The sequence below is a fragment of the Athene noctua genome, chromosome 29, assembly GCF_965140245.1.
Source record: "Athene noctua chromosome 29, bAthNoc1.hap1.1, whole genome shotgun sequence".
NCBI classification, from domain to species: domain Eukaryota; kingdom Metazoa; phylum Chordata; class Aves; order Strigiformes; family Strigidae; genus Athene; species Athene noctua.
In genome coordinates this window covers 4,254,618-4,267,968 of record NC_134065.1, presented here as the reverse complement: position 1 = coordinate 4,267,968, position 13,351 = coordinate 4,254,618, and the positions used below count along the sequence as shown (strand labels likewise).

General features: G+C 73.3%; 2 protein-coding genes and 1 long non-coding RNA gene across 6 annotated transcripts; 2 read left to right on the top strand and 1 right to left on the bottom strand.

Moving 5' to 3' along the window:
• The first annotated feature begins 165 nt into the window (after positions 1-165).
• On the top strand, positions 166-3,429 carry MRPL9 (mitochondrial ribosomal protein L9). The gene is made up of 7 exons (XM_074928986.1): positions 166-291; positions 499-658; positions 948-1,072; positions 1,374-1,424; positions 1,605-1,706; positions 2,086-2,169; positions 2,726-3,429. The coding sequence occupies exons 1-7, from the start codon at positions 211-213 to the stop codon at positions 2,855-2,857; spliced, it is 735 nt and encodes a 244-aa protein (XP_074785087.1). The 5' UTR covers positions 166-210; the 3' UTR covers positions 2,858-3,429.
• LOC141971564 (uncharacterized) lies at positions 3,252-3,869 on the bottom strand. Its single transcript, XR_012635298.1, has 3 exons — positions 3,822-3,869; positions 3,500-3,576; positions 3,252-3,333 (listed from the first exon to the last, which is right to left on the bottom strand). It is a non-coding gene; the product is annotated as an uncharacterized LOC141971564 (long non-coding RNA).
• A 117-nt stretch (positions 3,870-3,986) lies between these two features.
• LOC141971738 (CUGBP Elav-like family member 3) lies at positions 3,987-13,281 on the top strand. Of its 4 annotated transcripts, XM_074929284.1 has the most exons (14): positions 3,987-4,150; positions 4,910-5,015; positions 5,789-5,871; positions 7,580-7,628; positions 7,927-8,055; positions 8,140-8,219; positions 8,985-9,128; positions 9,646-9,784; positions 10,261-10,410; positions 10,481-10,546; positions 10,994-11,092; positions 11,324-11,467; positions 11,758-11,890; positions 12,001-13,281. In XM_074929284.1, the coding sequence occupies exons 2-13, from the start codon at positions 5,006-5,008 to the stop codon at positions 11,883-11,885; spliced, it is 1,221 nt and encodes a 406-aa protein (XP_074785385.1). In that variant the 5' UTR covers positions 3,987-4,150; positions 4,910-5,005; the 3' UTR covers positions 11,886-11,890; positions 12,001-13,281. The 4 variants fall into 4 exon arrangements, with proteins under 4 accessions (XP_074785385.1, XP_074785383.1, XP_074785384.1 ...); XM_074929282.1 differs by lacking the exon at positions 3,987-4,150 and having other exon boundaries at positions 4,646-5,015; positions 12,001-12,872; XM_074929283.1 differs by lacking the exons at positions 3,987-4,150; positions 10,481-10,546 and having other exon boundaries at positions 4,646-5,015; positions 12,001-12,872.
• Positions 13,282-13,351: the final 70 nt, after the last annotated feature.

The window sequence follows — 13,351 nt, the reverse complement described above, 5'->3', positions numbered from 1 at the left end:
TACTGGGCGCCCAACTGGGAGCACTGGGCGCAGGCGCGCGGCGGGCAGCCCCCGGTGGGGTCCTCGAGCCCCGGCGACCGGCCCCGGTGCGACGCTGCTGCGCAGGCGCGGGGGGCAGCCCCGCCCGCGGGGGGGGGTCCTCGGGCGCAGGCGCGCGGCGGGCAGCCCCGCGGGGTCCTCGGGCGGCGCCGCGGCGGGACGGGGGCGGCCATGTTGGGCCGGGGGGCGGCGGGGGGCTGCGGCCTCCTGGTGCGGGCGGCGAGCCGGGCCCTGAGCCTCAGCCACGGCCGGGTGAGGGCCGGGGGGGCGGCACCGGCCGGGCCGGGCGCTGCCGGGGCTCGCTGGGGACCGGGGGGGCGCGTTTGGGCCCCGGCGGGGGCGGGCGGGGTGTCGGGGGGGGCGCGGGGAGCCTTAATAAAGGCCGGGGGGTGTTGGGGCTCCGCGGGGGGTGCTCCCCGCCGCTCGTTCCTCGGGGCTCACTCCCCGCTCCCCGGGCAGGCCACGGTGGTGGTGGAGCGGTGGTGGCAGGTCCCGCTCAGCAAGGAGGGGCGGCAGCCGCGCCTGCACCCCCGGCGGCACCGCGTGTACCGGCTGGTGGAGGACACCAAGCACCTGCCCAGGGGGGAGCTGGAGCTGATCCTCACCCAGGCCGTGGAGGGTGCGTCCCCCCGTGCCCCCCGTCCCCCTCCCGCCGCGGCACCGGGCACCGGGCACGGCCCTTCCCTCGGTGTCTGCCCCGTCCGGCGGGGCAGAGTCGGGATTCCCCGTTAGATCCCGGATCCGGTGCCGCGGGGATTCACCCCTCGGGCTGCGGGAAGGTTCAGCCTCAAAACTATTTTGCGGCGTTCGGGTCTGTCTGTTTGTTGTTCGGTTTTGTTGTTTTTTTTAAAAATTCCTTCAAGACGGAGCCGCCCGGTGCCCGTCTCCTCTCGCCGCTCTCCCCGCAGATCTGGGGCACCGGGGGGACGTGGTCAGCGTCAAGAAATCCCTGGGGCGCAACAAGCTGCTGCCGCAGGGCCTGGCCGTCTACGCCTCGCCGGAGAACCGGAGGATGTTTGAGGAGGAGAAGAAGGTGAGAAGCGGCCGCTGGCTCCCGGCGACGGTTTCACCTTTGGAACCGGCAGAACTCGAAGCAGGAGCCGGGATTCCAGGTTTCCGAGCGCCGGTTGCGCTTCGGGCTCGTCCCTGGCTCCCGGCACCCCCACGTTCGTGGTTTTGGGGGGTGAGAGCGGACGTTCGGCCCCGCCGTTGAGTCCCGCGCTACAATAAATTTCTTTGCGGTGCTGGCGAGGGCGGGAGGGTCCCCCCCGAGGGTCCCCCCCGGCTGCGCGGCCGATCTGCCCTCGCTCACCCTCCTCCCCCCCGCCTTCCAGCTGCACCAGGAAGGGAAAGCGGTGGCGACGCAGACCCTGAGCGGGGAGAGGGTGAGTGCGGGGACACCGGCGCGGCGGAAGCCGTTCCGGAGAAATTCCCGTTTCCTGGACAGCGCCGGGAGCCCCCCCCGTGCCCCCCACCCCCCGCCAGCCCCGGCACGGGCAGGGGCTGCGTGTGGGGCCCCGGCACCCCCTTCCCCCCTCCCCGCCACCCTCCTCCCGCCGTTACAGACCCTCCGGTTCCTCCGGAAGAGCCGCCTCGAGGTGGGGATGAAGAACAACGTCAAGTGGGAGCTGAACCCCGAGATCGTGGCTCGGCATTTCTTCAAAAACGTGAGTGGCTCCCGCTGGCGACACCGGACCCGGTGCTGCCGCCCAGGAGCCCGTTACCGGGGCCGGGAGGTGCCCAAATCCCGCCGGGGGGGTGGTGGGAGCGGGGGGGTGTCACCGCAGGGGTTTTTGGAGCCGCCGCCGCGGCCCTTTGGGGCTCAGCGGGGCACGTGCCGAGCGCGGCTCAGCGGAGGCTTTGGGGCCTTAACGGGATTAAACCGGGAAGACGGTAAATCGGGGGATGAGGCCGCGGGCGCTGCCACGGCGCTGGGGCTCGGCAGCTCCGGCCTCGCGGGGGGGGCTCCGGGGTCCCCGACAGGGATGGGGAGCCCCGGGGGGGCTCTCGGGCCGCTCCCCGACCCTCACTCCCGCTCTCCCCCAGCTGCGCGTTTTCGTGCCGCCCCACGCGCTGAAGCTGCCCGAGGAGCCCATCACGCGCTGGGGCGAGTACTGGTGCGACGTCACGGTGAGCCGCGGCCCCCCCCGTCGGTTCCCAGCCGCCGCGGCCCCCCCACGTGCCTCCGCTCCCCCCCCCCCCCACATCCCACCGGGCTCCGGCACCGGAGAGACCCAGAGCTGAGCCGGCGGTGCTCATCCTCCAGCCCAGGGCGGGGGGCGAGGAGCGGAGACGCTTTATTTAAAAAAAAAACAAACAACAAAAAAAATCCCAAACCCCAGCACGAAGCCCCCCCCGCCCCCCCGCCCCAGATCGCGAGCGCGGCTCCTCGCCGCCGCCATTCCTCTTTTGTCCTTCCCGGCCCCTCGCGGGAGCGCGGCCGCTCCGAATCCGTGTCACCGCTACCCCTCCGCTCGCCGCGGCCGTTTGGGCCCCCCCCGCCCCCCCCCACCCCGCTCCCCGCCCCCCCCCATCCCCGCGCTCGGTCCCGCCGGGATTTGGGGTCGGAGCTCCCGGGGTTGGCGGCCGAGAAACGCAAGCGGCGGCTGCTCCCCCCTCGGCGGGGGCAGGCGGGGGGGTCCGGGGGGGGTTCCCCAGCCGTGACCCCCCCTCCCCGCCGCCGCAGGTGAACGGGCTGGACACGGTGCGGGTGCCCATGTCCGTGGTGCAGTTCCTGCGGCCCCAGACCCGCCGCTACAAGCACTGGCTGGCCCAGCAGCAGGCCCGGCTGGCGGCACAGAGGGACACGCTGCTCTGAGCCGGGGGGGGGCCCCCGCCAGCCCCCCCCCGCCCCGCGACCCCCCACCTCCCCCCAGGGCGCTTTGGTACCGGTAGGCGCTGGGGGAATGAGCTGGGGGTTCCCCTGGGGCTGCTCTGTCACGGCGTGGGGGGTGTTTGCACCGGATAAAGGGCTCGGGGGGGGGGGGGAAGGTCCCTGTGCCCTCCCCTGCCCCCCCCCAGAGTGACATCACAGCCTGGGGTGTCACCGACTGTTATTGGAGCCGCAGCCCGTGTCCCCCCCGTCTGGGGGCGCCGCTGCGGCCCCCCCCAGCTCCTCCTGGATCCGCCGCGGCAGCTCCGGCTGCGTGAAGTACCCTGGGGGGGGCACAGGGGGGTGAGCGGGGGCTGGGACCCCCCCCGTGCCCCCCCCGCAGCCCTGCGGACCCCCCCCCGTGCCCCCCATCACCTGCAGCAAACTCCAGGACGTCGACCGGGCGCCGGAGCAGCAGCTCCCTGCAAGGCGGAGGAAGGGGGGGGGGGGAGAATTTTAGGGGGAAAAGAGGCTGTTTTTATGTTTCCCACGATGGAAAATGGGTGTTTTTTATCCGACACGAATCGAGGTGTTTTTGTGAAATTCCTCGGGGGCGGGGGGGCGCGGGGGGGGGTGTCTGTGTCCCACCTGAGGAAGCCCCGCAGCAGCAGCTCGACCCCCGGGTGGGCCCGCAGGTACCTCTGGCTGCTCGGGCGCAGCGTGGCCTGGGGGGGGGACACAGGCGACACCGTCACCAGAGGGTTGGGCCCACGCAGAGCCCCACCCTGTGCCCCCCCCGCCCCCCCCCAATCCGCCAGCGCTGGGGGGTGTCACCCACACCGGGGGGGGGGGGAGTGTGTCAGCGCCCCCGCGTGCCCCGTGTGAGCGTGTCCCCACGGGGGGGGTGTGTGTGTGACCCCCGCCCCCCCCACACACACACACAGAGACACCCCGACCCCCCCCCCGGCACCTGGTGGGGACGCGGCGGCGGTTGCGGCGACGCCATCTTGGCTGCGCCCGTTGCGGCCCGTCGCCATGGCAACGGCGGGCGGGGTGCGCGCGCGCGCGTGTGTGTGTGTGTGTGTGTGTGTGACACGGGGGGTGCGGGGCTCTGTGTGTGTCCCCGGGGGGGGGCTGTGGTGCGGGGGGGGGTCCCCGTGTCCGTGGGCCCCGGCGGCTCCCGGCGCTCAGCACCGGGGACAGCGGCCGCGGGGCGGGGACACGCGGGGACGGACACACGGACACGGGGACACACGGACACCCCCCCTCGTGCGCACACACCGGCCCCGCTGCGCACACGTGAGCGACCCCCCCCCCCGTGACCCCCCCCCAGCCCCGGTGGCCGCCGCCGAGCCCCGGGCGAGGCGGTGCCGGTGCCGGTGCCCGGTTGCCGGTGGCCGGTGCCGCTCTGACATCAGCACCGGGCGGGGCGGGGCGGGGCGGCCCCGGCCGGGAAAGAAAAGCGGCGAAGCGGGGCCGGTACCGGGGCCGGGGCGAGCGGGGAGCGCGGCCGCCATGGGCCGGGCCGGGCGCTGAGCACCCCCCCACCCCCGGTACCGGGGTGCGCCCCCCCCCCCCCCCGCCGCCCTCCCCCGGGGGCACCGGGGCGGTACCGGCGGGCCGGGCGCTGACGGCAGCCGCCGGGATTTGGGGACCGTCGCACGGGAGGGCCCCGTCGGGAAACCGCCGGGACCTACCGGGAGCGCCGGGAGCGCCGCCCCCCGGGCAGAGCTGCCCCCGCCCCGCCGCGCCCCGTCCCCGGAGCCGAGCCGAGCCCCGGGGCCGCCTCGTCCTTTGTGTGCGCCGCGGCCGGGCCGCCACCGGGCACCGGCCACCGGGCACCGGCCACCGGGCACCGGCCACCGGGTACCGGCCACCGGCAGCCGCAACCGGGAGTCGCTCCGGCAGCCGAGCCCGGGCGGCGGGAGCGGCCCCGGCAACCGCACCGGGAGCGATACCGGGAGCCGCACCGAGCACCGGGAGCGGCCCCGGGGCCCGGCCCCCCCCCCCGGCGGCCCCATGAAGGAGCCCGACGCCATCAAACTCTTCGTGGGGCAGATCCCGCGGCACCTGGAGGAGAAGGACCTGAAGCCGATTTTCGAGCAGTTCGGGAAAATCTACGAGCTCACCGTCATCAAGGACAAGTACACCGGCATGCACAAAGGTACCGGCCCCGGGGGGCCCCGGGGGGCACCGGGGGGCGGGCAGCGGGAGCTGGGCACCGCCGCAGGCCCCGGGCACGGCCCCGGCACCGGGAGCAGCCCCCGCGTACAGGCGGAGGCCCGGAGCATCCCCCAGAGCTCAACCCCGGCCCCGCGCCCCCCCCCGCGCCCCCCCGGGCCCGGGGCAGAGCCCCGGCGGGGGTCGGGGTGCTGGGGGGGGTCCGGGGGCCGTGCGGGAGCGGGGTGCGGGGCGTTGCGGGGGTCCCGGGGGGGTCGCGGGGCCGGGTGACGGGTGTGGGCTGAGGCTGTGACGGCGGGGGGGGGGTGCGATGGCTGTGGGGGTGTAACACGGGGGGGGTGTGGTGGTGGTGGCAGGGACCCCCCCGCCCCCCAACTCCTGACGCGACCCCCGAGACCCCCCGGGACCCCCCGGCACCGGCTGTGCCCCGGGACAGGCGGGGGGAGGCCGAGGCGGGCGCAGGCCCGAGGCCGGGGTGATGGAACTGGGGGGGGGGGTTGGAGCTTCAGCCCCCCCCCGAGCTGAGGCTTCCTGGGGACCTCGGGGACCCTCCCTGTGCCGGGGGGGGGCAGAGCCGGGGGTGCCCGGGGGTGCCACCCCCCCAAAACGAGGGGTCCGGGTGCGATGGGGGGGGTCTGGGTGCTACGGGGGGGACGCGGGCTGTGGGCGCTCTGCGGGGCCGTGGGTGCGGGGGCTGTGGGGGTCCCGCACCCCCCCCCCACGCCGCCCCCCCCCCATCCCATCTCCCCCCCCCAGGATGCGCCTTCCTGACCTACTGCGCCCGCGAGTCGGCCCTGAAGGCGCAGAGCGCCCTGCACGAGCAGAAAACCCTCCCGGGGGTGAGTGGGGACCCCCCCGGGACACCCCAACCCCCCCGGGACCCCCCCGATGATTCCTGACACCCCCCCCGGGACACCCCCCGCGCCACCAGCACCCCCCGTCCCCCACCCGCGGGAGGATCCAGGTGTCCGGGACCCCCACTTCTGGGGAATGAGCGGGGGGGGGATGTTGGGGGGGAAGGGGGGGGCACTCCACGAACATCTGGCGGGGGGGGGGCGCGGGGGGGTTATAAATAGCGGGCGGGCGCCCGGAGCCGGGCTGGCGCTAACGAAGGCCTGGCGCTAACGAAGCGTTGCCAGGCGAGCGGCGGGCACCGGGCAGCTGAGCTAACAAAGCCGGGGGGGGGCCGGGGGGGGGAACCCGGGCGGCCGGGTGCCCCCCACCCCCCATTACAGCTGGGGTGCTGCGGGGGGGCCCTCAGGACTCGGGTGTCCCCCCCCATACCCCCCTCATCGTGGGTGCTGGGGGGGGGTGAAGCCTCATGGGGATGGTTTGGGGGGGTCCCGGGGGGGGGGTGGGGGTGTGGGCACAGGCTGGGGGTCCCCGGGGGTGGGAGGGGGGTGTCGGTCCCCCCCCCCCCCAAGCTGGGCCGCGCGTGTCCCGCTGGCCCCGGGGGAGATTTGGCTTCGCCGGGATAATCCGGGGATTTGGGGCCGTAAATCCCGGGGGGGGGGATTTGCGGGGGGGGGGGATTAGGGGCGGCACCGCCCCGACAGCTGCCCCCGCCGCGGGGACGGGGATGGGGGCAGGACCCCCCCACACCCCTCGACGTCGCGGGGGGGCGATGCTGGGGGGTCCCGGGGCGATTTGGGGTGTTGGGTACCTGGTGCCAGCCCCCCCCCGTGCCCCCCCCCCCGGCCGCGGCCGGGGCTGATCCCGGCCCCGTGGGGGATTAGGGGGGGATTAGTGCCCCCGGGGGGGCATTTCCAGCACCATCTGGGGCGGGGGGGGGGCACCTTCGCTTTCGGCGGGGGAAAGGAGCCGCCTGGGGTCAGCTGGGGCTGAAACCGCCCCCCCGGCCCCCCCGGGATGGGGCACGGGCACCCCCCCCCCCCTCCGCGCGTCCCTCCCCGCCCCCCAGACCCGGCCCCATGGCGGGGGGGGCGGGGCGGGTCACGGCAGGCCTGGGGGTCCCCCCTTCCCCGGCCCCCCCCCCCCCCAAATCTCCACCCGCCCCCCCCATCCCCGTCATTGTTTATAGCGAGCGCTGATGATGTCAGCGGCGTTGCCGGGCAACGGGGATGGGTAAATTGGGGATGAGTAGGCGGTTGCCATGGAGCATATTCTGCCGTTGCCATGGTTACCGGGCATCTGCGCCCTCCCCCCCCTCGGTCTCTGGGGGTTACGGGGCTGGGGGGGCCGGGGGTGGGTTCATCCTCCCCCCCTAATTAACGGGGGGGTGGGGGGGGCTCATTAGCGCGTCACTGGGGTCCCTCAGGCCCCCCCCCCCCCAATGGCGGTCGCCGCGGCGCCCGTTGCTGGGTAACGGGATGCGGGGCCGGGGTTGCCATGGCGACGGGAGCATCTTTGGGGTGCGGGGAAGGGAGCGGGGGGTGCGGGGGGGGTGGATCCGTGCACCCGCCGTGTGCGGGGGTGCCCGGGCGGACGCTGGGTCCCCGCGGTGGGGGGGGGGCGCTGGGGGGTCCCGGACGCCTGGGGAGGGGGGGAGGGGGGGCCGTGTCCCCATCCCCCGCTCTGTCCCCCCAGATGAACCGGCCCATCCAGGTGAAGCCGGCGGACAGTGAGAGCCGAGGAGGTACCGGCACCCCAAAACCCCGCGCCCCCCCATGGCCCTGTCCCCAGACCGCCCCCCCGTCCCCCTTCCTCCCCCAGACCCCCCCGCGCCCCTCCGCCCCCCCCCCCCCCCCCCCGGCAGACCCCCAGGGCGGGCTCTCTGCCCCCCCCCCCGTGTCCCCATTCCCTGGGATGGGGGGAGCGGGGCGTGTCCCCATTCCCAGGGGTCCCCGGAGGGTCCCACCACCGCGGGGGGGGGTGTGTCGGGGAGGGGGGGGTCCCCCCGCCGGTGTCCCCGCGCCACCCCCCCGTCCCCGCAGAGGACCGCAAGCTCTTCGTGGGGATGCTGAGCAAGCAGCAGGCGGACGAGGACGTGCGCAAGATGTTCGAGCCCTTCGGCACCATCGACGAGTGCACGGTGCTGCGCGGCCCCGACGGCACCAGCAAAGGTTGGGGGGGGCGCCGGGGAGGGGAGGGGGCGCCCCGGTGTGTGTCCCCCCCGCCCCGTGCTGGCGCTGACCCGCTGTCCCCAGGCTGCGCCTTCGTCAAGTTCCAGAGTCACGCGGAGGCCCAGGCCGCCATCGCCGCCCTCCACGGGAGCCGCACCCTGCCGGTGAGAGGGGCAGCCCTGGGCCCCCCCATCGCCACCATCATCTTCCTCATCCTCATCCCCATCCCTGTCCCCGTCATCCCCATCCCTGTCCTCATTGTCATCCCCGCCATCGTCCCCATTATCGCTCTCGTTGGCATCATCTTCATCATCATCGCCACCCCCATCCTTGTCCCCATCGTCATCCCCATCATCATCATCTTCATCACCCCCACTCTGTCCCCACCATCAGCCCTGTCATGACCCTCATCTTTGTCCCATCGTCCCCCTTATCACTCTCATCGTCATCATCCTCATCATCGTCCTTGTCCCCATCCTGGTCCCCATCATCATCCCTGTCATGACCCTTGTCCTTGTCCTCATCATCATCCTCGCCATCATCATCCCCATCATCCTCATCGTTGTCCCTGCCACCATCCTTGTCCCCATTGTCATCCCCGCCATCATCCCCGTTATCGCTCTCGTTGGCATCACCCAACCGTCATCCCCATCATCACCCTCATCATCATCATCACCCCCATTCTGTCCCCACCATCAGCCCTGTCATGACCCTCATCTTTGTCCCCATCGTCACATTCATCATCATCATCCTCATCATTGTCCTTGTCCCCATCCTTGTCCCCACCATCAGCCCTGTCATGATCCTTGTCCTCATCATCATCCCCATCATCCCCATCCTCGTCCCCGACATCCCCCCCGCGCTGTCGCGCCCCGGGGGCCCCCGCAGCCCCTCGTGGTGCCCCCGCGGGTGACGCCGGCCCCTCGCAGGGGGCCTCCTCCAGCCTGGTGGTGAAGTTCGCCGACACGGAGAAGGAGCGGGGCCTGCGGCGGATGCAGCAGGTCGCCAGCCAGCTGGGCATGTTCAGCCCCATCGCCCTCCAGTTCGGGGCCTACAGCGCCTACACGCAGGCGGTAGGGCGGGCCCGGGGCGCCGAGGGGGGCAGGAGGGGCGGGGGGGGGGGGGTGTCGGGCCCCCCCGTGGTCCAGCGGGTGCCTGGGGGTGGCCACGGGGGGGTGACGGACCCGCGATGGTGGGCGCTGGGCGTGGGAGATGACGGACCCCGCGAGGGGGACGGGTGACACTGGGAGGGTGAGGGACCCCGCGTAGGGACGTGGGGGGTGGTTGTGGGGGGCTGGTGGGCCCCCGCGGTCCAGGAGAGGGTCCCCGAGTGGGGGGTGTTGGGGTGGGGCCCGCAGCCCGGGATGGGACGTGGGTGACGGGTCTCCGTGGCCCTGCCTGGGGATGCGGCGGGTGACGCTTGTGGGGGGACGACGGCCCCCCAGGGCCCGGGGAGGTGACAGACCCCGGTACCGGCGTGGGGCGATGGGCTCTCCCCGGGCGATGTGGGGCTCCGGGGGGGGGACCCTGGGGGGGCGGCCGGGGCGCGGGGGCGGTGGCAGGGCCCGGTGCCAGGCGCTGTCCCCGCAGCTGATGCAGCAGCAGGCGGCCCTGGTGGCCGCCCACTCGGCCTACCTCAGCCCCATGGCCACCATGGCCGTCCAGATGCAGCACATGGGCACAGTCAACCCCAACGGGCTCATCGCCACCCCCCTGCCCCCCTCCTCAGGTAGGCGGCACCTGGCACGGGGACACGCGACGTGGGGGCACCCGGGAATGGAAGACATCGGGGTGGGGACGTGGGACGTGGGGGACACCAGGGACGGGGACATCAGGGATGTCCAGGGATGGGGGACATGGTGGGTGGCGCTGGGAGATGGCACCTGCGAATGGAGACGGCACCGGGGATGGGGACACCAGGATGGGGACAGTGGGAACAGAGATGGGGGACACAGGGGCAGCGAGGGGAGAGGTGGGGGGACAAGGGACGGGGACAGAGGGAGGCAGCGGGAGACTGGGGCCACCAGGGATGGTGGCACCAGGGGACAGGGAGGGTGACGCTGAGGGTGAAGGCGTGGGGGTGGCACCGCAGGCTGGCGACACCGAGGGTTGGGGTCACCTGGGGGGGAGTGGGGACGCTCAGGGTGGGGTGGGGACGGCGGGTGAGGAGGTGCCAGCGCGGGGGTGACGCGGGTGTCCCCGCAGGAACCAGCACGCCGCCGGCCATGGCCGCCACGCCCGTCCCCGCCATCGCGGCCCCGCTGAGCGTCAACGGCTACAGCCCGGTGCCGGCGCAGCCCGCGGGACCCCCCGCCCCCGAGGCCGTCTACGCCGGCGGGGTCCCCCCCTTCCCAGGTGCCCCCCGGCCCCCGCCCCGCGGCCACGCTGCCCCCCGGCCCCCCCTAACAGCCCCCTCTGCCCCCAGCCCAGAGCCCCGCCGCCCCCGGGGACCCCCTGCAGCAGGCCTACGCCGGCATGCAGCACTACACAGGTCTGGCCCCGGCAACTGGGGGCACTGGGGGGGCTTTGCATGGCACTGGTGGGTACTGGGAGGGCATCGCGTGGGACTGGGGGGGCATTGTGTGGCACTGGTGGGTACTGGGGGCACCTGGAAGACACTGGAGGGGACTGGGAGCACTGGGAGGGGCTGGGGGGCACTGGAGGGGCGTTGATTAGCACTGGGGGGCACTGGGGTAGCAGTTGCATGGCAGTGGGGGGTACTCAGGGCTCGGGGGGCACCGGAAAGCTGGGGCAGGTACTGGGGGGCACTGGGGGAGGCACTGCGTGTCCTTGGGGGGGGCACCACGAAGTGCTGGGAGGGCACTGGGGGCATTTGAAGATGCTGGGGGGGGCACTGGGACGGGCTGGGTCAGGTGGGGGGGCTGGGGGTGCCTGTGTGCCCCCCCCGGTGCCGGGCTGACCCCGTCTCACCCCGCAGCCGCCTACCCGGCAGCCTACGGGCTGGTGAGCCCGGCCTTCGCCCCCCCGGGGCCCCTGCTCGCCCCCCCGCCCCCCCCGCAGCAGCAGCAGCGTGAAGGTGAGTGAACCCCGGGGACCCCCCCCCCCCCCCGCGCCCCCCAACCTCCCCAAGGGACCCTCCCCAGGGCGCCGGGCTTGGGGCGCCCCCAGGATATGGGAGGGGGCAGAGGGGGGGGGGGCTGGAGGTGCTCCCCCCCCCCGTGGTTTGGGGGTGCCCGCGGGCGCGGGGGGGGCGGGTTTGGGGGCGCGGTGCCCCCCCGGGCCCGCTGTGACGCCGCTCCCTCCGCAGGCCCCGAGGGCTGTAACATCTTCATCTACCACCTGCCCCAGGAGTTCGCCGACACCGAGATCCTGCAGATGTTCCTGCCCTTCGGCAACGTCATCTCCGCCAAGGTCTTCGTGGACCGCGCCACCAACCAGAGCAAGTGCTTCGGTAGGGCCCCCGCCGCGGGGGGGCGCGGGGACACCGCCCCAGGGCAGGGGACGCTGGGACCAAGGGACGGGGACACCGCCCCGGGCAGGTGTCACGGGGCCACTTTGCCCCATGGCAGAGCCCCCCCGGGGGTGTGGGGCAGAGGCAGGGGAGGGTTGTGGCCACCCGTGTCCCTCCCATCCGTCCCTGATGTCCCCCCCATCCGTCCCTGATGTCCCCCCCATCCGTCCCTGATGTCCCCCCCCGTCCCTGATGTCCCCCCCCGTCCCTGATGTCCCCCCTCCCCGCAGGCTTCGTGAGCTTTGACAACCCTGCCAGCGCCCAGGCCGCCATCCAGGCCATGAACGGTTTCCAGATCGGGATGAAGCGCCTCAAGGTGCAGCTCAAGAGGCCCAAAGACGCCAACCGGCCGTACTGAGCCCGGTGAGCCCCCCCCGGACACCCCCGGTCCCCCTCTGGGTTCCCCCTCAGCCGGGAGCCCCCCCCGCGCCCCCCCCCGCTCTGACTAATGCCCCCCCTCTGCGCCCCCCCAGGTCCGGAGGCGCTGGAGCGGCACCCTCGGGTGTCTCCCCATTGCAGAGCAGCCCCCCCCCCCCAGCGGTGCCCACAGGGGGCTCGGTCCTGCTGGGGGGGGGGACACAGACCCCCACATGCTCAGGAAGGATGGACCCCCCCCTCCAGGACCGATCTGGACCCCCCCCCGTCCATCCCAGCCCAGGCAGGGCTGGGTGGGCCCTGGGTGCCAGCACCCCCCCAGCATCCGGGTCCAATCTGCCCTGGGGGGGCACCCACCCCCCCCCCAAGACCCCCGGCTCCCCGCAGGGCCCTGCCCCCTCCCCCCGGGGGGACCCTGCTTGGAGCTTTTTTCTCACCAAACAGGACCAAAACCAGCTCCAAGCGGGGAGGGGGGGTCCCACCGAGGGGGGGGGACACACACCCGCGGTTGGGGATACCGGCCCCGGCATCGCCACCCCCCCAGGGCCCCTGGGTGGCCGTGCCAGGGTGCAGCGGGACACCCCCCCCTCACCCCCCCCCCCCAACACACACACACTGCCACCCCGCTTCGCCCCCCCCTTACCCCCAAACCTGCCTCAGTTTCCCTCCCCCTCGCCCGCGGGCACCGGCGGCTGCACCAGCACCGGGGCTGGGGGGGGGGCTGCACCCCCGCAGCCGAACCGGGGCCCGGGCACCCACCAGCCAAACCGGGGCCGTGTCCGGCCCCCCCCAAGGGGGTCGGTGCCCCCCCCAGCCCCAGCCCCACGTTTACACCCGCGGCTCCCCGCTGTAAATAAAGGGGTTGGGGGGCGCGGGGGCCGGGTCTCTCTCTCTTTCCCCCCCTTTTGGGGGGTTTGGTACCTGCTGAGTTGATTTAGGGGGTGGGACGGGGGGGGGGGGGCGCGGGGCCGTTAGCGCGGGGCGGGGGGGGGGGGACGCAGACCCCCGGGAGTTGACGTCTGCGGTTGAGATGCCGCCGCTTAACTTATTTGCTATTTATTGCGGTTACTTTGGATAATTTAATTTTTTTCTCTTTATTTTTTTTTTTTTCTGTCTAAATAAAATAAGTTAAAAAAAAAAAAAATCTTAAAGGAGACTCTAAAGCACCCAACCACACCCCCCCCCCTCCCCTCGCCCCAGCAGTACCGGGGGGGGGCGGTGGGAGGGAGCGGGGCAGGATCAGCCCCGGGGGAAGGAGCGCGACCACAGTTCCCAGTAGTTTCATCAATAAATCAATTTATTTAAAAGAATATGTTACAATTAATTACACTAAGTGACTTTACCAAACAACCGGCGTGGTTAGAGACCGAGGAATGAAACACCGGGAGCAGCTGGGAAAGGGGGGGGGGGGGCCTTTGCTTTTTTTTTTTTTTTTCTTCTTCTTTTTGC